The sequence below is a fragment of the Lepidochelys kempii genome, chromosome 14, assembly GCF_965140265.1.
Source record: "Lepidochelys kempii isolate rLepKem1 chromosome 14, rLepKem1.hap2, whole genome shotgun sequence".
Classification (NCBI taxonomy): domain Eukaryota; kingdom Metazoa; phylum Chordata; order Testudines; family Cheloniidae; genus Lepidochelys; species Lepidochelys kempii.
Genome location: NC_133269.1, coordinates 39012302 through 39038293, shown reverse-complemented (window position 1 = coordinate 39038293; position 25992 = coordinate 39012302). Strand labels below are relative to the sequence as shown.

General features: G+C 46.8%; 1 protein-coding gene across 5 annotated transcripts; it reads left to right on the top strand.

Annotated features, from left to right (window-relative positions):
• The first annotated feature begins 1303 nt into the window (after positions 1-1303).
• On the top strand, positions 1304-25344 carry LOC140898048 (butyrophilin subfamily 2 member A1-like). Of its 5 annotated transcripts, XR_012154905.1 has the most exons (16): positions 8465-8539; positions 9983-10099; positions 11696-12043; positions 12685-12966; positions 13910-14014; positions 14737-14757; positions 16186-16206; positions 18365-18385; positions 18798-18818; positions 19271-19291; positions 19739-19759; positions 20198-20218; positions 20663-20683; positions 21423-21455; positions 21842-22036; positions 23243-23310. XR_012154905.1 is itself a non-coding variant. In XM_073311481.1 (15 exons), exons 2-15 carry the CDS (start codon positions 10000-10002, stop codon positions 23758-23760), a joined length of 1554 nt encoding a protein of 517 aa, XP_073167582.1. In that variant the 5' UTR covers positions 1304-1380; positions 9983-9999; the 3' UTR covers positions 23761-25344. The 5 variants fall into 5 exon arrangements, 4 of the variants coding, with proteins under 4 accessions (XP_073167582.1, XP_073167584.1, XP_073167585.1 ...); XM_073311481.1 differs by lacking the exons at positions 8465-8539; positions 21842-22036 and adding an exon at positions 1304-1380 and having other exon boundaries at positions 23243-25344; XM_073311483.1 differs by lacking the exon at positions 21842-22036 and having other exon boundaries at positions 8420-8539; positions 23243-25344.
• Positions 25345-25992: the final 648 nt, after the last annotated feature.

Below are 25992 nucleotides of genomic sequence, written 5' to 3'. Positions count from 1 at the left end.
CTGGTTCACGGCAGGGAGGTTGTTGGTTGGGGGGGGGCGGGCGTTGTGGTTTGAGGGGGGGATAGCAGTACCTGCAGCAGGGCAGCATCGATTTAACCTGCCCTTGCCCTGCTGGCCTGGCAGTTGCAGTGCACCGGGGCGGGGGGGCTGTTGTGGGGCAGCTGGGGTCGGGGGGACACACAGGCTGTGTGGGGGAGGGGCAGGCGGAGGCTGCAGCAGGGTTTGCGCGAGTTGGGGGGGTTGGCACAGCTGGGCTGGGGGTGGCTCGACTGGGCTGGTGGGGGGAGGGGAGTGGCACCCACTGCCCTGTGCTAATTATTGGTCAGTCTTTGGTTATCTGGGGTGCACCAGCCTGGGAGGGGGTGTCTGCTGGGGATCTGCTCTGGGTGTGTACTGGCTGCACCTCGGGTCGGCTCCCCTGCTTTTTTTTTCTGTTTCTTTTTTTAAAAAAATATTAAAAGTTCTGCTCGGTGTGTTGGCCTGTCTTTCTCTTAGTGTTGGTTGGTGGGTCCTGGTGGGCACACTGGACTGGTGGTATCGTGTGGGGGGGAGGGGGTAAGAGGGGCAAAGGGGACACTGGCTGTGTGGGTTTCTGGCGGGGCACAGAGAGGTGTTGCTTCAGGGGGTCCCCAGAGTGTATGGGGGGAGGGATTTGAATGCAGAATGAGTAGGGGGTGCTGGTATATACAGTGTGTGGGGGTGTATGGTGGAGGCCTTAGCATGGACAGTGTGTGTGTGTGTGGGGGGGGGTGTTGCATGGGGCCCAGAGTGGGGTGGAGGCGTGGGGGTCTGGCTCTGGCATTGTGGGGGCCCTGGCTGGGGCAGTTGGGGGGCAAGGCTTTTGTTTTTTGTTTTTATTTGGATTTTTTTCACCATCAGTGCTGGTACAGCACCCCCACCCCCAGCCTGCCCCTCTTTTCCTGATCTTACGAAAGTGAAAGTAACCTTGTCCCACTGCCCAGAGAGAGGGAGCCATGGCTGCAGAGAGCCCCGTGGAAAGTCTCCAGGAGGAAGCGACATGTCCCGTCTGTCTGGAGTATTTCACAGACCCTGTCACTCTGGAGTGTGGGCACAATCTCTGCCGAGCCTGCATCGCCCAGTGCTGGGAGGGACCCGACACAGCCGCCTCCTGCCCTCAGTGCAGAGAAACTGTGCAACAGAGAAACCTCAGGCCCAACAGGCAGCTGGCAAATGTAGAAATAGCCAAAGGGGCTGACTTTTCAGGCAGCGAAAGGGGGCAGGGTGTGTGGGGAACACCAGGAGGCTCTGAAACTGTTCTGTGAAGAGGATCAAACCCCCATCTGTGTGGTGTGCGACAGATCCCAAGTGCACAGAGCTCACATGGTGGTTCCTACAGAGGAAGCTGCCCAGGAGTACAAGGTAGGGAGTTGCTGTCAAATTTAATGGTAATAACTTTGGTTACAAGGTTCATTTCACCGGAAGTTGCCTGTTGCAAGTGTATCTGCATCATTCAGCTCTCCAAAGCCTTCACTGAATGGGAGATACTACTGAAAAATAGATGATCTGGGAGAGTGGCAAGAAGGGCAAAAAATACTCTTTCAAGATACCTGACATGGGAGACTTTTATCTAAGAAGCGGAATCCTTATTAAAACCAGCTTCCCCTGGTGAAATAAGGGAACTTTTTTATCATAGGTGCCGACCGCGTGGGTCCTGCTGTCAGGCCCTGCTGATCAGTGCCTCTCCGTGCCTCCCGCCTGTCAAGCTCAGCTGTGGGGGCTATTGAGGGGAGAGGAGGAGGAGTAAGCATTGGCACCCTCCGGGGATGGGGCAGAATGGGGTGAGTAGAATTGGGGTGGGGCCTTGGGAAAAGGGGTGGAGTCGGGGTGGGGCCTGGGCAGAGCCAGGTGTCAAGTCCCCTCCCCCCAGCACATTGGAAAATTGCTTTTTACAGAACAGAAGCGGTTAAATGATCAGTGAGGCTTGACTCACAAGAGCTGCAGGCCGGTCTATGTGAGAATGCTGCCTTCAGGCTGGAGATGGGGAAGTTACAAGCTGTTGATCTTGTTCCTGATTTGTATCATAGAACTTATTATTAGTTTTATTTGGATCACAGCAGTCCCCACAGCCCCCAAATGAGATCTGGGCCCTGCATAAAACACAATGAGGGACAATGCCCACCTTGAACAGGTTGCAGACGAAGTAGACAAGAGGTGGGGAAGGGAAACTGAGGCACAGAGAGGGCAGTGACTTGTCCAAGGTCATGCAGTAGGTCAGTGGCAGAATTGGGAATACAACCAAGATATCCAAGGTCCAGTCCAGTGCCCAAACTGCTCGACCAGCCTGCCACCCCACAACAGCACTGAGCAGTGATGAAGCGCGGCCATTAGGAAGGAAAGACTCTTTGACAAACATCCCAGGCCCAGCAGGGAGATGAGGTTTCTCATTGGGATGAAGGGGTTAAACTCAGATGCCGGCACAGGAGGTGACTGTGCTAAATAATGCAGGGACCTTCCCCCCCCCCCCCCCAGCACCTTGAATCCACACACAAAAGGGCTCCAGACAGCTCAGGGGTTCATGTCATTTACCACTGGGATTACACTGGATTGCAGCAAAACTAACCCCTGGGCTGTGCTGACCTGGGTCAGTCTGACCTGTTCTGCGGTGTACATGGGCAAGGACCAACCACAGCGGTTCCATGAGTCCCACAGTGCAGCATCTTCAAATCTCTCAGGATCCACTGCTTCGGTGATCTTTCTAGGGACTGGGACTGTAGATACCTACCCGGAAGGCATTGCTGCTGAGAGTGTTCAGGACAGCACTAGGGCAAAGCCCAACCATTCTTACAACAAATCAGCCTGTCTAATGGGGCTTGGCCCTAATGCTTCTTAGACCACGTCTGTCCAACCAGTGCAATCCCCAGGGCTTCAGGGCAGGAATTCAATGGGGACTTGGCTCCTGAGAAAATCCCAGCCCATAATTTGAGACTGATGTTTTCAGTCTGGAATACCAGGATTTCAGGGCACATTGCCCCTCAATCAATTGCTTATAACATTTTCAACGAGCGGGTGAATTAAATTATATATTTTAGTTTTCTTTTTTTAATACCCCATGGAACCCCTCAGTCCCCACTCCCACAGCAGCAGGATTTATAACATGGCCTCTCTGGTCCCCCACCATTATTTCTGAGGCCAATCACTGTTGGGGGACTTGACACATTGTTCCATCACGTACACAAATGCTTACGAGCCAGATTAGAGGTCAGAGCTCCAAGGTTCTGTGCCTGGCTCTGTTGTGCAGTGGTGCTAACCAGATCATATCTATTTTATGCATTCAACCCAAAGGCAGTAGGAATGAGTGGCTAGCACCTGGGTTTTCCATATTGGAGAGCTGGGTTCTTTTCCCAGTTCCACCTGAAGTGACCTTGTGCAGCCTCTCAAATACTTTGTAATCAGGGGGAGAAAGTGTCTGATACTTCTCTGCTATCTCAGGCAGGGGATCTCGTGTTGTATTTGTGACACGAGTTGTGATGTGCATGGAAATATAAAGAACAAAAAAGAGAGGTGACATTTGAAGTCAAGGCTTCTAATGCTGACTTTGCTGCATGTTTGCTGGCAGAAGAGTCACACGTGTGTCTGTGAATACCTGTCTCCTTTTGAAGCACGACAGCAAAAGCAATGGAAATCAGGGAAAATAGTGAATTTTCCACTAATCCAGTAATTTGGGAGCTCTGCTGGCCACATGATGCTGATCTTCCTTCTTGCCAGTTGGGAACTTGTAATTCAAAGGCAATTACAGTGTGCAAAATGCATTGCCTATGTGACTCTGACAGACCAGCTCAGAGCAGAGCAATAGTTCACTTGTGTCCGAATATCAAAGAAGGGTTAAGTGTATCAATGTGTATTCAGGCCAATTCACTGGTGCAGACAGAGATCAAACCAGAGATGTTAAGTGTATTGTTTTTACTTGTCTAAATCTTGTTGTTTATTATTACATTACCTTTCCATTCTGTAGGCCTTGGTAATTAGATTAACACACACTTCAGTTTAGGGTTGTGTTAAGATGAGAAGATGTCTGATGTGGAAACTTCATGAAAACTAATAAAGGCTGTTTGTTGTTATCTTACATGTAGATTGCATATACCCCTGTAATTACATTTCCATTGTATATTTCTTTGCAACTAAATAACCCATTAAATGTAGATGAAACCTTGTGGGATACAAATAAAGAAGCGGCCACCTTCCCTGCCAGGGGTGAACCCTGCAGAGCTGTGACCTAGACTTTGAAAACCGCTGATTTAAATCATGTCTCTTCAGATCCCCACCACACCACTTCAGCTCTGGGAATAATTGTTGGGCTGTGTGTGGGCCAGCTGCTGGAGGGAACATGACACAGGCTGTGCTAATGGCTTAGACCAGTGTTTGCCAGTCATCAGCAGAACATTTGCGATCAGGGCTCTGGTCTCCTGTTGCTGGCTCTGGTGTGGTGTAACCGTTAGCAACAGGTGAACCAATGAACAGATACTTGACACTTTCAGCCAAGGCCGTGGGGCTGAGTAGCTAAGACCTGGGATTCCATTTGGAGACCCTGATTCTGTTCCCCATTTTGACTTCAGTGACCTTGTGCGACTTCTGTTCACTTATTAGCAAAATGGGCTGCAAAGGTGTCCAATCCTAGGTTGCCTTCTAGGTCTGTGAATAGGAGGTCATGGTCAGTCATAAGGGCTGGGAGGTGCCTGCAAACACAAACAACACTCCAAGAAAAGGAGGACTTGTGGCACCTTAGAGACTAACCAATTTATTTAACCAATAGTCTCTAAGGTGCCACAAATACTCCTTTTCTTTTTGCGAATACAGACTAACACGGCTGTTACTCTGAAACCACACTCAGTAGAAGTGGGATGATTTGTACTCATGGCCTCTAGCTTGTTTCACTTTCCCCCAACCCTCGTTTTGTGTGTGTGTGTCCTTGTTGGAGAGTATTCCCACTCTCCCATCCCGCTGTTACACTAAACAGTCTGGGAACTGTCTCATTGGCACAGTCAGCTGCAAGTGACATGGGATGAGGGATTCATCTCTCCAACTTCCACCTCAGCCCCTGGAGGCCACTTCTGTTGGCCAAAAATAACTGCATGTCACATGTATCTGATTGAAGACTGCAATTCTCAGGCAATACGTTCACCAGCAACAAAAACCCAGCAGCAGTGGGATCCTCCCCCTGAGCCCATGCACCAGAGCTGACAGCATCTGGATGCCATGAAGCAGCAAGGCTGGTTAGAAGCAAGTTTACAACCATGTAACCAGTTTGCCTTACACAGGGGTAACAATGTATCTCATCACAATGTGAGTAAGGATCTGTAACAACATTGTATCTGGTTGCTCAGGAAGTAACCAGCTGCTTCCCCAGGATGCCTCTGCCCAGCACGCCTTTCCCATCGCAGCTGCAGCTCCTGTTCTGGCTCCAGAAGGCCACTCCCCAGATTCCCTCTTGATCCTGATCTCAGATCCACTCTGCTATAAAAGAGTTCTGGCTGCAGGGCCCAGCCACATGAAACAGCAGCAGTATGAAGGCGAGTGACTGATGGCTACAGATCTCCAGACATGCATTCCCCAGCAAAACAAGGAGCAATGACAGCCTTCCCCTTAAGGAAAATAATTTCAGCTCACACCATCCAGCTGCAAGAACATACAAATTCCACAGTGTAGTGCATTAAATAGTGCAACATTGTATCCAACTTTACAGCAGCCCTGGTAACAAGCCACATCTCTGGCAAGCTCTCCTTTCTCACCTCAGCTGGATTTCCATTTCTGGCTGGTGCATGTCCTCTCCACACTGGGCAATAAACTTACACTGGGGTGCAAGGCTGGGGAGCTGGGGGATATTGGCTGGTGTCTTTCTCTGTGTGATGTGTGAGTGGCTCTGGGAGAATTCAGGCAATCCAGCTGGGTGTGGGGCTCCACCTACTGTTGAGCTGAGTGACGACAGCTCCCAATGGGGTTTACTGCTTCAAAGCATTGTGAGAGACAGCCCAGGCTGGAGACGTAAGGGGCCACAGTGGTACCCCGGATCCAGTTTGCACGCGGGGGATCCTGTCACAAGGGGAGCACTATGTCTGCTGACCAGTCAGAACTTAGAACTAACAACTTACACAGTTTGGTCCCTGTTTGATTTGTACCTGAGAACAGAGAGAGGTTGGGCTTTAACCTTGGACCTTACAGCAATAAAGACGCTCCCTTCACCATAAACTCCAGTGTAGCGTACAAGGGCTGTTTATTACAGAAGTAATTAAAAGGGGAGTTTTCATTTGGCACAGCAGATGAAAAATATAATGGTTATTATGATTGTATTAAACAGGGCCGGATTAGCTTTTTGTGGGCCCGGCGCCAAACATATTTGTGGGGCGCCCTGGGGAATGAAGGGGCCAGGGGCAAGAGCACAGCGGGCAGGGTGCATTTGATTTAAATCATGATTTAAATCACTAGTCAGGAAGTCTCGATTTAATCATGGTTTTCTATATAAATGTGCATTCTTGTTTGTTGTTACAACCTTAATACATATTCTTCACAACTCAGAGATCGATGTAGGTTTCATTTTTAGAAGGTACACACTATACATTTTTAAACAGTGATTTATTTTGAAAACTTTTCGGATTAGTTTTACAGCTATATTAGAAAATGAATGATTGGTTATTTCATTTACCAAAGGTAATTGAAGCAGATATTTATTGTCATTGGGAGGTGAACGATCTCCAATTCAACAGGTTAATCATTAATAATTGGAGGATTTTCTTGCCTGGCTGTATTAGGAGGAGAACATCACCAGACAGACATTTAAATTGTTTTATTTAACGAAAACAACGTTAAGTATTCTGGATTTTTTTCTTCAACAGCAAACATATAATATTTTAACAAAAAAGCATATGTCCCTCACTTCTCACATTTATCTCCAGACTTCTTCTCCTTGTCCAGATCTATTCTGCCCCCAACAGTCTTCTAGTCATTGAACTTTTTGAAACTTTGCACTTTTAGAGAGAGGTACAAAGGGATTGACTCCATGTACACAAATTTGCAAAGGGACAATAGAGGTGAGGTCAGTTATTTCTCACCTTTACATATTATTTATTTATTTTAAAACATTTTTGCTGTTAACAAGCATGTTACCTCTGGAGACCCAAATCCGCAGTCTGAGAACTGAAAAATTAAGCATCTCTGATGGTGTCTTCTAGACTGAGCACTGAGTCCCATTGGGTAGATGGAAAGATTAACCTAAATAATCTATAGAGAAACCTGTGGAACCCCATAAGATTGGGTCCCTAATCCATCAACTATTAGAACTCATTTACAAAACTTTTCTCAAACATTACATGAATATATTGTCTCATACTATAGAAATATAATGTATCATCCCTATTCTATGATAGGTTATAGCTCAAAGATATCTCATCTTTAGATAGGTTTTTTTCTCAAAAAGCATTTTCTCAAAAAAATCCAATTTAAATGAAAAAATCCAATTTTTTAATTTTTTTTAAAAATCATTGATTGTTATCTACCCTGACAGCGAGACACAGTGGGGTTGGAAGGATTGGTCCCCAGCTGGAAGGAGGCAGGGGCCAGGGGCAAGAGCACAGGGAGGCATGTGTGTGGGGGGAAGGATTGGTCCCCAGCTGGAAGGAGGCAGGGGCCAGGGGCAAGAGCACAGGGGGGCATGTGGGGGGGGGAGGATTGGTCCCCAGCTGGAGCGAGGCAGGGACCAGGGGCAAGAGCCCAGGGGGGCATGTGGGGGGTGGAAGAATTGGTCCCCAGCTGGAGGGAGGCAGTGGCCAGGGGCAAGAGCCCAGGGGGGCATGTGGTGGGGGGGGAGAGGATTGGTCCCCAGCTGGAGCGAGGCAGGGACCAGGGGCAAGAGCCCAGGGGGGCATGTGGGGGGGGGGGAAAGATTGGTCCACAGCTGGAGGGAGGCAGGGGCCAGGGGCAAGAGCACAGGGGGGCATGTGGGGGGGGGGGAGAAGATTGGTCCCCAGCTGGAGCGAGGCAGGGACCAGGGGCAAGAGCCCAGGGGGGCATGTGGGGGGGGGAAAGATTGGTCCCCAGCTGGAGCGAGGCAGGGACCAGGGGCAAGACCAGCACAGTGGGGCAGGGGGGGAGGATTAGTCCCTGCTGACTGGAGCGGGGCAGGGCCTGGGGCAAAAGCACAGCGGGGCGGGAGCTAGGGTTGGTCCCTGGAGCGAGGGAGGTGCCAGGAGTAAACTGCAGGCGCAGCAGGGCTGGGGAGGGGTAAACAGGATCCCCCCCCGCCCACTTTCTCCCTGGTCCTAGCGCTCCTCTCCGGCCCCCCACAGGCTGCTTGCCAGTGACGGGCGGGGGGGGGGGGATGAGAGGAGCCCTCAGCCGCCAGCGGAGAGCAGGAGCGAGTGGGCGGGGTGGGGGGCGGAGGAGAAGCCCCGGGGCCGGTCCTAGGGGAAGGGGCTGGAGAGCGGAGCCGGCGCCGCGGCCGCTGGGCTGCAGCAGAAGTGGAGCGACCGAGGGGCCCCTGATGCGTGTGAACCCAGCGCCGTCAGAAATCCGGTCCCGCATGTAGCAGGTCTCGCGGAGCAGGGAGCCGAGTCTCTGCGAAATTCTCACGGGGCTTCCGCCAAACTGGGGCCCTTGGGTAGATCTGAGTCAAGACGGGACCCCTGGGTGGACTTCTCCGGGAGAGGATCCTTCACCCCAAAGGGCAATGTGGGGGTGAAGGGACGGAAACCCCCCCCGTGCCCCTCCCTTTCCTACTTTCGCTTTCTAGCGCGGTGGAGGCATCGAGAGAGACACATCTCGCTTCAGTGTCTTGACAAAAAAGAGACACCGTTTTGGCAGACATTTGGAAGCAAAGCCTGGGATCCAGCTCCTTGTCTCTGTCATTTCTCCTCACTTAATTTGTCCTCACTGAAATCATCACTGAAAATGTAAACCCCCCAGAGGAGAATGGATGAGGATTGTAGAAAACCTGGAGATGCCAGGGAGAGCTCAAAACTGTTCCAAAGCTGATTTCCAGGGGTCATCAGGTAGGTGAGCTTCTGTCACTTGAGTACTCTCTCCACTGCTCTTAGATATCTCCTAGGAGACATTTAGTCTTTGAGTGAATAAATAGCTGCAAAATGATCCAGTAATCCCAGATAAATGTATCTGACTCTGAATATAAACTTTGCTTTTGAACTATATATTCCAAATTTTATCTGAGCTATTTTGTTTCCTCCCCTTTCATTGGAATTTAACATCAGACTATTGTGGCTATTTGATGTAAGAATTTTTTGTCTTTCCTCTTTATATTTTATTCAGGAAAACTGGACCTGATCCTGCTCTCAATGCATTCAAAGGGAGTCTGGCTATGAATTAACTTATTGTAGATTTCTGTTTTGAAAAGTAAGTTACAAACGCTTGCAAATCCAACTTTATGGGCAGCCTCTTTCTATGTTACCTCGGATACTTGATAATTCTGTTTATGGGACTGAATCATTTTGCCTCTGATATGTTGAAAGAAAAGAAATGGGTAAAAAACAAACAAAAACAAAGAATCTTTCTGTCTCACACACAAACACACATGCATCCGATGAAGTGAGCTGTAGCCCATGAAAGCTTATGCTCAAATAAATTGGTTAGTCTCTAAGGTGCCACAAGTCCTCCTTTTCTTTTTGCGAATACAGACTAACATGGCTGCTTCTCTGAAACCTGACAAACACACAGTTTCTCATTCCTTAAAACTTTTTTCTCCATTGACGGAATTACTACCAACTTCTACACCGATCTGACTTTTTTAATGTGGATTTTGTAGGGATGGGACAAATTCAGACTCATAAAGGAAACACATATTCCGTTTATTTAAATGGCTGTTCTAACTACATAATATGAAAAAGTTCACTTAATAATGCATTTATTCCTTTCTTATTTAATGTGTCCTCTTTAATGTTTGACTTTAATGATTTCCTGTTAGTCTCAGTGTTATGTTCACTAAGATGAGTTTTCTTTCCTCCTTCTTCCCGTTGTCTAGATCAAGTTACAGTGCAGATGAAGGTTCTCTCATCCTGCCACAGCTCCCGAGCCAGCTCCCTTCTCCCTGGGTTTATCATTTGCTTCCTTACCTGTTCTGTTCACAGGATGGGATCAGGTAGGAATTCGCCCCGTGGCTGCTGTTTCTTAGAGAATTTATTTAGGCTCCTGAAGTGTCTGAACAACATGCTCCACTCAAAGTCAATGTAACTACTCCCAGTGTGTAAATGTAACCACGCAGCAAGATCAGCACCTTCATTATCCATTGTTTGCTCTCATTCTGTTGCTGCTGCGGGGTTATTTTATTTGCTCCTGGGATAGGGCTCAGGTCTGTTTCTTCACACGAGTCTCTTGAAAAGGTTGTCAAGGATACCCAGAGCATTGACTGGACACCTGTTGAAGAGTTTAACAATAACAAGAATAATTCATAAAGTACATAAATTATCTTAGAGGATCTGAGATATACCAGAGATCGGAGCCATAGTTAGAGCCCCACATGTGCACAAAAATGTAATAAGAACTAGAATATTTGAGAGAGGCTGGGGACAGGTATTAATACCTGATGGTGTGGGCCCCTGGTGAGGGCCCTACATGACAATTGCACCGCCTCCTGTCTCCACTGTGGAATATCAGAGCTAGTTTTGATTCCACTAGGAGTCTATTTGGGGGAGGGAGCTCAGTGGTTTGAGCATTGGGCTGCTAAACCCAGGGTTGTGAGTTTAATCCATGAGGGGGCCATTTAGGGATCTGGGGCAAAAATTGGAGATTGGTCCCCCTTTGAGCAGGGGGTTGGACTAGATGACCTCCTGAGGTCCCTTCCAACCCTGATATTCTATGTCATGTGACTTTTTTTATTGGACCTGTTAGCTAAAACATATATGTTAGGTGTGGTATACACCACCTTATTATTAGGTATTATATGCACAGTAATTCTCTCTTTACATATGGTGTTGGGAAATTAACGGAATGTATTATGCTCTTCTAACAATTCTGTTCACCCACATCAAATATCCCACCAAACTTTGCTAAAGTTAAGTTAGTGTTCAGAATAGAACATCGGAAGCCTATCAAAGCCAAGAGACATGAATGGCATGTCCTAGCAGTGGCTGGGATGTACGTCTACTCCCACCTGGTTTGGAATGTTCTGTCCCAAACAGCAATAAGGAACGTACAGAACAAGATTAAGAAATGGGGAGTTGGATGGGGTGATGGATAAAGTGCTTTTTCACTTGCGAACACCCCTGGTATAAATATAAGTGGTTTTGGTGGTGTATTTTTGAAGCACAATTTCTGTGTAAGGTGAGCACACTGCAAGGTAAGGATTGCTTTCCAGAAGGAGGATATGTATGTCTCCTTTTCACAGTGTACTGATTTGTCCTTAGGCAATACATTTGGCAAGGTTTGGTTAATTGGTCTCTTGATCATATGAAGTATTGAACCACAATAGTACAACAATTGCCTAGAGCAACAGGCCTAGATCTAAGGAGCACCGTGGTGAAAGAACACCAGATATGGCCCACCAACCCTCCCCTTGTTCCTGGTGAGGACCAGCAAATCTCATGCCAATGTCAGTAAGCGTGTCAATTTGAGAGCACTTAGAAAAAGAGGCTACTTGAATAGCTTGTCTCAACTATACGCCGAGCACGTCCATTCCCAGTTCTCTGCCTCACCAAGGTGGTTGTTGTTGTTATTGCTGTCCCGGTGCATTTTCCAGCAAAATTCACAGTGATTGGACCCCCTGACCCTGTCGCTGCCATCCTGGGTCAGGAAGCTGTGTTACCCTGTCACCTGTCCCCCCGGATGAGCGCTGCAAACATGGAGGTGAGATGGTTCCGACCTGAATTTGTATCCTTTGTGCACCTGTACCGTGATGGGAAGGATCAGTATGAAGGGCAGATGCCAGAGTATGAGGGAAGGACAGAGCTTTTGAAAGCCGGACTCACAGATGGAAATGTTCCCTTGAGGATTCTCAATATCAGACCCTCTGATGAAGGACAATACCACTGCTTTGTTCAAGATGGTACTTTTTATGAAGAAACCGTATTGGAACTGCAGGTAGCAGGTCAGTAACTTGCGTCAGTTTTAACTGTGTGTGGTCTGCAGGCTTTGTTCTTTTCTATTACACCAGCTGTGACTCCTTGCTTGTGAAATATTTTGCAATAACACAGTGTATCTAACTTTCAGCAAACAGCCACTTTCATACTTGGGAAAATATGCTGAAAACTTTCCCAACGTGTTATTAAACACATTTTCAGGATGGGCAAGGCACTTTCTTGCCCAGTCTTGATTGACTCCCAAAGGGGTCTTTAATTAAGAGGGAAAGGCCTTCTGGACACATAAAGCCTTCCAATTGCTCTGCAGTCATTTCTAGGGTGTGTGGCTAAGGTGGGGCTGCCAGACTTTTATGGCCTTCTTATGGGTTGGTTGTTATGTAGGGGTGTAGTTAAAATCAAATGCAGCCTTATTTGCTGAGACTCTATAGTGGTGATGGTGGTGATGGGGAGCTACATATTAACCACTCTTAGACAAGACTGAGTATTCATTTATCCCTTCATTTATCCAGTATTCATTTATCCCTTCTCCTGACTACCCCCGTGAACAAGTGCTTTCTAGTGTGAGTAAGGGATCCACAAACTGTCCCTCATCCTTTCTGCTTTATAAATTAATTCATGGAATTGACACCTTTATGTGTTTTCCCCTTAGGTCTGGGCTCTGCTCCTCTCATCTCTGTGGAGGGTCACCAGGATGGAGGGATCCGGGTGGTTTGTCGATCAGCTGGCTGGTACCCAGAGCCTGAGGTGCTGTGGAAAGATTTCAATGGGCAGCGTTTACCATCACTCTCTGAAACAAAATCCCGTGGCGATAACAACCTGTTTGAAACAGAAACTGCTCTCATTGTAACAGAACATTCAAACCAAAACTTGTCCTGTTGCATCACGAACACCGTTCTCAATCAAGACAAGGAATCAGCCGTTTATATAGCAGGTCAGTCACCATCCAAACCCCACACTGAACTCACCACCACCAGAAACCAAACAAAACATAGGAAGAAAAGAACGGAAACATCTGTGGTGGATATTTCAGAATACACGTACAAACACAGAAAATAGGAGACTGGTATATTTACGGGATCACAGTTTAGGTAATTTGATTCCCTTAGTTGTGAGTATTCAGAAAATCAAAGTTTGGGATTTCATGTAAATTTAATGTGAAGTCTGACTTTCCTGATACTAGCCTGCACACATGTATGCACACACACAAAAATCTTCCAGCATTTTTTAGGAGAAATTTTCACTCAATCCACTGACACAATATGATCCTGCAACCTTAACTTCACCTCAGTGATTTTTTTGAATGTGGTAAGTTTTGTCATGTGGCTTCTTTGTGATCTTGTTGCTGCACCAACTCATTGTTCATTGCTTGTTGTGGGAAACATCACCTACGTCATGTGATGTTGTTTCTAATGACATTCAGTTGGACTTGTGCTTCTTACATCACTTTGGTCAAGATCCACAAATGGACTCATTTTACCCTCGTGTAGTGGTGCGGTGGTCGTCCCTCCCGCTCTGGATTGGAGGGAGGCCACACCGCCTCACTATACCACTGGCATTGCTGCCTCGTCTCAGGGGAAATTAGCAAACCGATGTTAGCATCCCAACCGGTGTAATGGGGCTGAACACCAAATAGTCAAGGGGTTCTGGCCCTTAGGCAGGAACAGGGCCTCCCTGGAGTGTGTATGCTCTGGCCCTTAGGCAGGGGCCAGAGCAAACCCAGCGATCTACACATTTTTGTGTAGTGTACACATGGCCATTCTTTCACTCTTGTCTTGCACAAATCCTGCTGGGCACCATTTATGTATTTGTATGAAATAAAAACATCTGACTGTAATCAGCCAAATTAAGACAAGTTCTGGTGTTTTGTTTTTCAGATCTCTTTTTCCCGAGGGTGAATCCCTTGATGATGACTTTGAGTGTGATCCTGGTGGTTTTGTTTGCTTTCATTGGCCTCACTGTTTATCTCTTTAAAATGAAAGGTAAATATCAGAGGAAGAAAAATACTGTAAATAAAGATTTTGTTCGAATAAATAAATTAGAGCAATTTAGGAATTTAATATTAAAAGAAGGTGTGATCTGCTGACCTTGTCCTGTATAAAGAAGAAGAATGCATGTGAATTTGTTGATAGAGGGTAGTGGGGAGGGCTGTGGGGGGGAGAGCGGAAGAGGACTGTGTGTGTAGGGGATGGGGAGTAGAATAGGAGAGAGGAGAGTCTTGGGCAATAGAACTGAGTCAGAGAATCGGATCATAGCAGATACATCTGTGTTCTGCTTGGTCCTTCATCTCCCTCTGCTGCTAGTTCTCAGGAGATTACCACTGTCTGTCTCTGGTCCCACTTGAGAGAAGGTTCTGCAAAGCCTAGCCTCTCATATTTGTCCTTCAAATCTCTTTTCTGCTAATAAAGTGTAGTGCACCTGGACATTACAGTGAGAGGCCCTGTAGAAATGTCCTTGTGGTAAATCAGTAAAGAAACACATTTCTTCCTCAGTGAGGAAATTAAAAAATCATACCCACTGTCACATAACTCAGGCACAGCTGTCCTTAACCTGCTGAACTTCATCCATAAAGAATATCTGCCTGATTTCCAAATCAATCAGACTTCCTTCCTAATGAATTGTGTACCTATAGGAAGTCGTCTTCAAACACTTTTAATGAAGCAAGGAGATGATATTAATTTACATTTATTTCTGTACTTTTCAGCGAAACTTACTGAAGAAGTTGGTAAGTTTCAATTTCCCTTTTTTCCACAAATACAGACTTTGACCAAGTTACACAATTGCATATACGCTTGTTGGTTTCTCGGATTTATTTTTATTTCTGTGTGTTTGCTGGGTGGGGGAGGGTTAGTATGTGTAACAGCTTGGACCATTTCAGGGCCTGTTTGGATGTTTCCAAAGACCCTTTCCCCTTAAAAGTCCTTTGAATTAGGGGGTTAGGTCAGCATAGCTACGTGTACGAGGAGTGTAAGTTTTCAATGCAAACCAGCCTCAGTCTCAGAGTCTTTGAGAAGAATCTATAGAGATCTGGCTTGTCAATGAAGGTGTGCTGAAATGGGAATTTTCTGCATTACTTTAATGAACTTTTTGTGCCTCAGTTTCCTCTAATGTGACATTACTATCCATTGGGGTAAAAGGACTGTTTGCTCTCAGGGCAGGCTAGAAGACATAAGTCTGGGTGCTGCTTAGTTGTCTGGGCCTTAGACCACATATCGATGGAGCATCTGAGAAAATAATGGCAAGTCCAGTCACCAGCGAGTGTAGCATCGATCAAGTGAATTCATGACAGAAGTTTAAGAACAGCTGAACCCCATGACAGGATTTATCTTCAGCCGCTCCTGCTGCAGTCAGCTTGTACCCAGGGTCATGCATGGGGGGGAGGGGGGTCAAGCAGAGGCACGGGGCCCCAAATAATCATCGAGGGCACAGAGCTTCTACAACCCCAGGGCTGCAGAGGCAGGGAAGAGTGACCTGCTGCCAGGGCCAGGGCGGAGGCAAGGTAAAGCGAACTCCTGCTGGTGTGGGGGAAAGAGCAAGCTCCTGTGTGGGAGGGAAGAGTGCTCTGCCAAGGTGGGCATAGGGGAAAGAGCAAAGTCCTTCCCTGGCCAGAACAGTGAGGGGAGCGAGCTCCAGGGATGGGTACAGAATGTGCCCCTCCAAAAGGGGTCAAATTTAAATTTCTGCACACATCCCTGTTTGTACCTGGTCTGAAGGGCCCTTGTGAGTGGCAGAGGGTCACACGTTCTCTTCCTCCCAGTGGTTCTGTTGCAGAAATCAGCTCCTCTGAGTTCCAGCAGCCTTTTTGCTGGTTGCGGCCCCCTTCCTGTGACAACCTCTCTCTTTTGAGATCATTTCCTCCAAGTGGAGCAGGCCCTGCAGGAATGAGGCCACTTGAGCCCAGAGGCGTTTTCGTCTTTTCCTGACTAGGATGGGGCTGTGCCCCAGGACAGGGTGTGTTAAACAAGTTTAATAAAATTTGGGGTAAGTCTAAATTAGATAAACTTTCCCTTTTGATGGGGAAGCAATAGAAACAAGGAAGTTGAGTTAAAATAATCACCCAGCCTTAACTTTGTATTGATGATAATGAGAAATAACACATAAGGCAAGAAAAGCTTATAAAAAAATTTATAACATATTTCTGTTTATGTTTTAGTGAAACGAGATCTAGAAATTGGTAAGTGTCATTTTCTTCCTTCTGAGAAGAAATTTTTTGTACACAATTGGATCCCCCTATAGGAGCGTGATAGGGTCATCGGTGGGTTATGTGACCTAGTGGTTAGCACACTTAGTGCCCCCTCCCAGTGGGCAGATCTTGCAGTCCTGGCCCTCTTGAATCAGAAGGGCAGGGAGGTGGGCAGTGGAAGGGGAGCCTGGGCCCACCCACTCTTCTGGGCTCTGAGCCAGGGCCTTAGGAGGGTCAACAGTGTCTGGTCCGCAAAGTTGTCTTCCGAGTTACCCTCCCTGGGTCACTTCCAACCAACTGCTGGTCTCCCCCCCGGTTCCAATCCAAGATAAGGTGAAAAGAAAAAGAAAAGGCAATGAAACCATCAGCCCTGATGGGGCTAAGTATACGGTCAGTCCTTTGTCAGGAGCCTTCAGGGCAGGTCTGTCCTCCTCCCCAGCCTCTCCCGTCTGAGCTGGGTTGCTCCCTTTCCAGCCCTCTCTCCAATTGAAGCATGCTCTGCAGGGCTGGATGGGTGGGGCTACCTGGGCCCAGTACTGTCCTTTCACCACGTGAGACGCAGTGTGGGGTTTGTATACTCCCTCGCCCACCCTCCCTCTCAGACCCTGGGCTGGGGTGTCCTGGGGCCAGTTCATGTCCCCACCGTCCTGTGAAAAAGAAGTCCACGCTTTTACCACCCGAAAGCTGTATGGCTTCATTGAGTGAAGCCACTGAATAATGCCTGGATTATGGCCTGTCATTGAGCGCAGCCAGTGGATTGGTGCACGGTCAGTTACTAGGTAGAAGGGCTAACCCTACAAGTAAGGGCATCAATGGCTCATTTCACCTCCAGGGCCTCCTTCTTGATGACTGATTAGGCTACCTCCTGTGGAAATAGCTTCCTGCTGGGATAGAGAACAGGATGTTCCTCTTCTCCCAATGCCTGACATGGGTGCAGTGTCCTTAACCTGGTCTGTCAACTGGGCAGCCATGGTAGCAAAGTTTGGGATGAACCGTCAATAGTATCCTGCTAATCCCATAAACCACCGGACTTGCTACTTTGTGAAAGGGAGGGGGCAGCCCACTAAGAATTTTGTACCAAAGGTCGTATCTCCCCCTCCCCCACCCCGCCCCCCACTCCCCTGACATCCTACCCTAGGTAAGTGACTTCTTGGGTGGGCAGCTGACACTTGGTTGGGTTGGCCGTCAAACCCGCCTCTTTGAGAGCCCCAGATACCGCAGGGACATGCTCCATACGCTCGTCCCAGCTCTCCCTGCAGATGATGATATTGTCCGTGTAGGTGGCCGTGTCGGATCCCTGCAGCCGCAGCACTCTGTCCATTGGCTGCTGGAAAGTGGCAGCGGCCCCATGTCGTCCCAAGGGCATGGTTCTAAACTGCTGTACTCCATCATCGGCAGATTGTTTAATTGTTGTGGAGTTGTTTGCTTTTACATTTACCCTTTTTATTTATTTTTGCATTATTAAACCTGGTTTTTTTTGGTTGCTTACTTGTTTTTTATGATTATTCTCATGGGGGGAGGTAATATGAATTTATAAAATGGGGGAAATGACTAACCTGGATCAGTTTCACGCAAAAAGCTAATTTGATTAACTGGTAAGCAATAGAGTAATTGGGTTTGTTTAGTTCGGAGAAGAGAAGGCTGAGGGGGGACGGGATAACAGTTTTCAAGTACATCAAAGGTTGTTACAAGGAGGAGGGAAGTAAATTGTTGTCATTAACCTCTGAGGATAGGAGAAGAAGCAGGGGCTTAAATTGCCATGAGGAAGGTTTAGGTTAGACATTAGGAAAAACTTCCTAACTGGCAGAGTAAGTAATAAATGGAATAAAGGAGGATGTGGAATCTCCATGTTTGGAGACTTTTAAGAGCAGGTTAGACAAACACCTGTCGGGGATGGTCTAGATAATATTTAGTCCTGCCACGAATGCAGGGGATTAGACTTCCAGTCCTAGGATTCTATGATTCTAACAGAATCACAGAGTTTATGAGCAGAAGGGACGACCAGATCATCTAGTCTGACCTCCTTAAGAGGCAGCGGAGTAGAAAAAAATTCTAAGCCTTATTTATCACATTGATGATAATGAGAAATAAAACATAAGAAAAGGGAAACACCTAACAAACAATTTGTGTATTTCTGCTTCATTTTTAGGCAAACGAAATATAGAAATTGGTAAGTGTCATTATCCTTCCTCTGACAAGAAATTTTTTGTATGAAATTGGATCCTCATGTGGGAGTTTGTTTAATTGTTGTGGAGTTGTTTGATTTTCAATTGAACATTTACAATTCAGTTGCAACATTTAACCTGTTTTTGTTTGTCTGCGTGTTTGTTTTTTTATTTATTATTATTTTTTGGTGGAGGGAGGTTACAGTAACATGATAAAATGTGGGAAGGAGGCACTAAATTGGAGAGATTTCACACCAAAATTTAATTTGAAAAACTGATAAACAATAGAGTCACAGAGTTTAAGACCAGAAGGAACCACTTGTCCCTCTCTTGTCTGACGTCCTGAAGAAGAGAAATAAAACCTAAGAAAAGGGAAACGCCTAACAAATGTATATATTATTTCTCTTTAATTTTTAGACCTACGAGATAAAGAAATAAGTAAGTGTCATTCTCCTTCCTCTGACAAGAAACTTTTTGTACCAGTTTGGATCCTCATGTGGAAGTTTGTTTTCAAATGGAACTTTCAAAATTGTTGCAATATGAAATCTTTTATGTTTGTTTGCTTGCTTTTTATTATTACTAGAATTATTTTGGGGGCAGACAGGGGTTTGTTTTGTAATGTAACTTTAATCAATGTGGGGAAAGACTAAACTGAATGAATTTCACAGCAAAAGCTAATATGAAAAATTGATAAGCCATAGAATCATAGAGTCACACAGTTTAAGAACAGAAGAAATGACTGGATCCTCTAATCTGACCTCCTCCAGCGGAGATTGAATAGAAAAAAATATCTCTCAGCCTTAATTTTCATATTGATGAGAAAGCGAAATAAAACATAAGAAGAGGGGAAGTCCTAACAAACAATATGTGTCTGTCGGTTTGATTTTCAGGCAAAAGAGATACAGAAATTGGTAAGTGTCATTATCCTTTCTCTGACAAGAAAATTTTAATACCAAATTGGATCCTCATGTGGGAGCTGGTTTAATTGTGGTGGGGTTGTGTGCTTTTAAATTTAACTTTTACAATTTTGTTGCAATATTAAACTTTTTTTTTGTTTGCTTACTTGCTTTTTATTATTATTCTTTTGTAGGGGGTATTGTAACTTAACAAAATGTAGGGAAAGACTAAACTGGATAAATTTCTTGCAAAAAGTTAATATGAGAAATTGATGATCAATAGAGTCATAGAGTAACAGAGTTTAAGACCAGAAGGGACCACTGGGTCCTCTAGTCTGACATTTTGAGGATGAGTTTGATGTCTTTCAGCCTTCACAGTCATATTGGTGATAAAGAAAACTGAAAAATAAGAAAAGGGAAATGCTGAACAAAAATATGTATTTATTTCTGTTTAATTTTTAGACCTACGAGATAAAGAAATAAGTAAGTATCATTGTCCTTGCTCTGACAAGAACGTTTTTAAATGTAACTTTTAAAGTTCTTGCAATATGAAACCTTTTGTTTGTTTGCTTGTTGCTTTATTATGAATGATTTATTATTAATTATTATTATTTTATTATTATTATTATTCTTTTGGGGAAGAATGGCGGGTTGTTTTGTAATGTAACTCTATACTATCTGGGGAAAGACTAAAGTGGATAAATTTCACACCAATGAAAAACTGAGAAGGAATTAATTATAGAGTCACAGAGTTTAAAACGAGAAAGGGCCACTGGATCCTCTCACCTTACTGTCCTGAAGAGGAGGTTGAATAGAAACAATCTCTCAGCCTTAACATTAGTATTGATGATAAAGAGAAATAAAATATAAGTAAAGGGACACTTCTAACAAACAATATGTGTATTTCTGTTTAATTTTTAGACAAACGAGATATAGAAATTGGTAAGTGTCATTGTCCTTCCTCAGACAAGCATTTATTTATTTTTGGTATCAAATTGGATCCTCATGTGGGAGCTTGTTTCATTGTTGTAGAGTTGTTCAATTTTAAATTTAACGTTTACACTTTTGTTGCAATATGACATCTTTTGGTTTCTCTCCTTTCTTTTTATTATTATTCTGGGAAGGGTTACTGTAATTCTGTAAAATATGGGGTAATGGTAAATTGGAGAGATTTCACACCAAAAGCTATTTTGAAAAACTGATAATAGAGTCACATAGAGTCACAGAGTTTACCAGAAGGGACCACTGGGCCCTCTAGTCTGACATTTTGAGGATGAGTTTGATGTCTTTCAGCCTTCACTGTCATATTAGTGATAAAGAAAGCTAAAAAATAAGAAAAGGGAAATGCCGAACAAAAATATGTATTTATTTCTGTTTAATTTTTAGCCATACGAGATAAAGAAATAAGTAAGTATCATTGTCTTTGCTCTGACAAGAAAGTTTTTGTAACAAAATTCGATCTTTGTGTGGCAGTTTGTTTAATTGTGGTGGAGATGTTTGCTTTTAAATTTAATTTTTAAAGTTGTTGCCATTGGAAACCCTTTTTTGTTTGTTTGCTTTTTTACTGTCATTCCTTTGGGGGATGTGGGTGGTTGCTTTTTCATGTAACTTTATAAAATATGGGGAAAGACTAAACTGGATGAATTTCACACCAAAAGCTAATTTGACAAATTGGTAAGCAATACAGTAGTAAAGTGGGTAGTGGCCAAAAAAATATGGCCCGGGAGGAATTGTCAGAAGGCTCTGGTGAACTATCAGCCCCTGAGATGATTAACCTCCCTCCACACTGCAAAGTGTGGGACCTAACCAACCTGAAATAAAGTGGACCCTGGGCAATAGCCTGTACCCAAAGTCTTGCCAGCTAGCCTGGGTGTAAAACACCACCAAACTTGAGTCAGAGTTTTTGGGCTTGCACAAGTAACAGTTTGGGGAAGCAGACAAGTAAGATCCTGGGCTAACTCTGCAGTGAAGATCCACCCTGGGAGAGAGACACTCATGCAACCTAATGGAGGTTCTGATGCTTTACATTTTAGTATATGTCTGGAAGAACTTTCTTTTTCCCCTCAGTGTATTAGTTTGTACAATATTGAATCATGCAATACGTGTTCAGATCCGCTCTCATCTCTAATTATGTGGCTGGTTTTAGGGTGGAGAAGATCTGTGGCACCTATAGAAGAAGGTAATTTAAGATCATATTTTATCAATGTCCAAATATCTGTTCCCATGAGGCAATGTGCCCCTTTTTTCCTCGAATGTGGGGGTTGATGTGATCGTTCAGGGCAGACCTCCCCAGCACCCTGCATTTCACTGCGCATCATGAGGCAGGGTTTGTGCCTATGTCCTACCACACCATACTGAATCGACATCATATCGCATCTGCTCTTCCTTCCCCTCCACTGCCAGCATGTGCGCTGCACGCTGCAGAGATCTGTGACAGCAGCTCCTACTCATTGTACAGATCCAGTCCACAGCCACTTCTCCAGGGGGAGTTTGTTTAATCTTCCTGTGCTGATGGCTGATCTCCAGTGTCTCCCTGTTTCTTCCTTCATCTTTTTCCCATTGAAGAAAGCCAGGAGCTCTGCAGTGACCCCACACTGATGGGGTGAGCAGGGACTGTGTCTGTGTGAGACCCTTGCTCCAGCCTCAAGCCTTGATCACAGAGAAGGATTCCCTTGGATCCATTATAAAGATGTAGGAAGCTCCTGTGATCAGAGCTGTGAGCTTGTCTCTTTTCTCTTCTCTCTATCAACCATGACCCAGGTATGCTCCTGTCTCTGGTAAACAGGACGTCACTTCAGTCTCCACATCACTGGCATGACCCTCTCCTTATTTCCACCTGCCACCTGTTCCACACATCCTCCTAGTGGCGGATTAGCCACTGGGCTAACAGGGCCTGTGCCCAGGGGCCCCAGCCAATTGGGCGGCCCCAGAAAAATGGACGCCTCTGGGCCCCAACCTGTTCTGCCTGCCCAGCAGTCCTGCCGAGGAGCAGGGTCAGAGCTCAAGGGCTTGCCCCACTCCACCCACCTGGCACTTCAGCCGGGGAGGGAAGTTGGGGGTGCAGGGGCTTGCCCTGCTATCCGGCTGGAGCGCCAGGTGGGCGGAGTGTGGCAAGCCCCTGTGCCCTGACCCCATTTCCCTGGAAGAAGCGCAGGGGGGGATGGCGGACTTCAGGGAGAAGAGGTCGGGAGAAGCCCCCACTTGCTCTGGCCCAGGGCCTCACAAAACCCTAGTTTGCCCCTGCTCCCCCCACACGCATTGCTTCTGCCTCGTTCCACCATGAACCCCCTTCAGTGGTGCTGACCCCTCCCTCCCCCAGGCTACTGGACCTTTGTGCTGTGATTGCTGCTGAGCAGCGACATTCTGGGCAGGTTCAGTCCTGGTACCGTGTGGCCTGTTGCTGTCCGAGCTGTGACATTTCAGAGCAGGCCGGGTGCAGTGGGGAGGCCCCACAGCAAAGTCCAGCACAGGGGGAGCTGGGCCACAGTGAGATTGAAGATGGGGTGCGGGGAGGCTCTGCCAATGTTCACTGAGTTGTACCATCTGCTGGGGCTGCCAGAGTCTCTTGTCCCCTCCCTGGGGAGAGGTGGGCGCAGGAGGGGAAAGATCCTTTCACTCCATCACGGACCCGTCTCTGCATTGGGGAGGGAGCTTCCCTCTGGGGTTTAAAGCTGGTTCTTGCCTCCTCTGTTCCCTCCTCAATAAAAACTTCTGACACCTTCCTGGCTGTGTCTCTGCCGCTGGGAATGGAGCAGCCCCAGCAGAGGGAGCTGGCAGCTGAAGAGAAAAAGACTGAGGAAGTGCAGTGACATCCCTGCTCAGTCTTAGGAGCCCAGGTCAGAGGCAGCTCCCTGGGATCCAGGCCTGTCCCAGCCAGAATAGGGCTGCTGGGGAGTGTGAGAAATGGTCCCAGCCTCCCCCAGGGCTGAGCTCTGCCCCTAACGCTCTGATTCTCTCTCTTCCTAGTGAATGTGACGCTGGATCCAGACACGGCTCAGTCCCAACTCGTCCTGTCTGAGGATGGGAAAAGTGTGAGATGGGGAGACACATGGCAGAATCTGCCCGACAACCCTGAGAGATTTGATTCTCGGGCCTGTGTGCTGGGCTGTGAGGGATTCACCGCGGAGACACATTGCTGGGAGGTGGAGGTGGGGGATGGGGAACTCTGGGCTGTGGGGGTGGCCAGAGAGTCTGTGAGGAGGAAGGGATGGATCAGCCTTAGCCCTGAGCAGGGGATCTGGGCTGTGGGGCAGTGCGGGGGGCAGTTCCGGGCTCTCACCTCCCCTGAGGCCCCTCTGCCCCTGAGCCAGGTCCCCAGCAGGATCCGGGTTTGTCTGGACTGTGACCGGTGGCAGGTGACATTTAGTGATGCTGGTGATGGGGCCCCGATCTTCACTTTCCCACCAGGCTCCATCCCTCGGGAGAGAATCCGACCCTGGTTCTGGTTGGGGGTGGGGGGATCAAGGCTCAGCTTATGTCCCTGAGACAGCGGGTGGAATATCCCACTGGGGGCCCCAAAATCAGCCTTTCTATCCTCGCATGCCCTAGTCTTTATGACCATAGAGGACTTCTGGCTACCCAACCCTCTGGCTCCACATCTCTATGACCCCTAGAATCTCCTCCCTGCCCTCCCTGCAGCCTCAGGGATGGGAGGGGGAGGAAGAAGAGCCCCTTGGAGCTGCCAGAGGGCCCTGAGAGGCAGATGTGGGGGCTGGGCAGGAGGTAGAATGAACAATCGGGTTGGGGACAGGCAGAGGTGAGGGTGGTACAGAATTAATCAATCAGGGTTTTGGGAGAAGCTGGAAGCTCTGCAGCAGCAGGGAGCGTTTTGTACAGATCTGTGTCCTTAGATCTCATTGGGGCAGCAGGAGGAGAAGGGATAAAATCAGGGGAAAGAATGGAGCAGCCAAGGGGGATGATCTGTGGGAGGGAGGAGAGGAGAGTGGGAGAGGAAAATAAACAGGTATCACAAGTGAGGGCTAGAAAAATGCTGAGTAGAAAAAGAGACAATGAAGGAACAGGGAGAAGGAAAGGGAATGTGAGAGGGACACCTACAAGATCTCTGTCAAGCTTTTTTACAACTACAATACCCACCTGCGGAAGTGAAGAAACAGATTGATAGAGCCAGAAGAGTTCCCAGAAGTCACCTACAACAGGACAGGCCTAACAAAGAAAATAACAGAATGCCACTAGCCGTCACCTTCAGCCCCCAACTAAAACCCCTCCCACGCATTATTAAGGATCTACAACCTATCCTGAAGGATGACCCAACACTCTCACAAATCTTGGGAGACAGGCCAGTCCTTGCCTACAGACAGCCCCGCAACCTGAAGCAAATACTCACCAACAACCACATACCACACAACAGAACCACTAGCCCAGGAACCTATCCTTGCAACAAAGCCCGTTGCCAACTGTGCCCACATATCTATTCAGGGGACACCATCACAGGGCCTAATAACATCAGCCACACTATCAGAGGCTCGTTCACCTGCACATCCACCAATGTGATATATGCCATCATGTGCCAGCAATGCCCCTCTGCCATGTACATTGGTCAAACTGGACAGTCTCTATGTAAAAGAATAAATGGACACAAATCAGATGTCAAGAATTATAACATTCATAAACCAGTCGGAGAACACTTCAATCTCTCTGGTCACGCAATCACAGACATGAAGGTCGCTATCTTACAACAAAAAAACTTCAAATCCAGACTCCAGCGAGAAACTGCTGAATTGGAATTCATTTGCAAATTGGATACTATTAATTTAGGCTTAAATAAAGACTGGGAGTGGCTAAGTCATTATGCAAGGTAGCCTATTTCCCCTTGTTTTTTCCTACCCCCCCCCCCGCCAGACGTTCTGGTTAAACTTGGATTTAAACTTGGAGAGTGGTTAGTTTGGATGAGCTATTGCCAGCAGGAGAGTGAGTTTATATGTGTGTGTGTGTGTTCCGAGGGGGGGTGAGAAAGCCTGGATCTGTGCTGGAAATGACCCACCTTGATTACCATGCACATTGTAGGGAGAGTGGTCACTTTGGATGAGCTATTACCAGCAGGAGAGTGAGTTTGTGTGTGTATGGGGGTGGGGGGGGGGTGAGAAAACCTGGATCTATGCTGGAAATGGCCCACCTTGATTATCATGCACATTGTATGGAGAGTGGTCACTTTGGATAAGCGATTACCAGCAGGAGATTGAGTTTGTGTGTGTGGTTTTTGGAGGGGGGTGAGGGGGTGAGAGAACCTGGATTTGTGCAGGAAATGGCCCACCTTGATTATCATACACATTGTGAAGAGAGTGGTCACTTTGGATGGGCTATTACCAGCAGTGGGGGGCGGGGGGGCGGAGGGTGAGAAAACCTGGATTTGTGCATCTCAAATAAATTGGTTCATCTCTAAGGTGCCACAAATACTCCTTTTCTTTTTACCTTAACTCTGTATTTCTTGGTTTTCAGAAGTTTGAGTTTTGTTGAACTCAGACCAGGTGGGGGAGATAAAATCTTTTACGGGACCAACTCCTGTTGTTGAGAGAGAGGAGCTTTGGAGCTACACCGAGTTCTTCTTTAGGTCTGTGTTGCTGGAAAGCTTGTCTCTTTCCCCAACAGAAGTTGATCCAGTAAAAGATCAAACATCCTCCACCTTGTCTCTCTCATAGACCGGGGGCCAGCAGGCGGCCACAACAGAGCAAATCACTTCTGATGACCTTGCTGTTTTG

Coding starts and splice junctions, on each gene's coding strand:
- LOC140898048 (XM_073311481.1), top strand. CDS start 10,000: ATGAAGGTTCTCTCATCCTGCCACAGCTCCCGAGCCAGCTCCCTTCTC. Junction 12,967..13,909: donor ATCAGCCGTTTATATAGCAG/GTCAGTCACCAT, acceptor TTTGTTTTTCAG/ATCTCTTTTTCCCGAGGGTG. Junction 14,015..14,736: donor TTATCTCTTTAAAATGAAAG/GTAAATATCAGA, acceptor TGTACTTTTCAG/CGAAACTTACTGAAGAAGTT.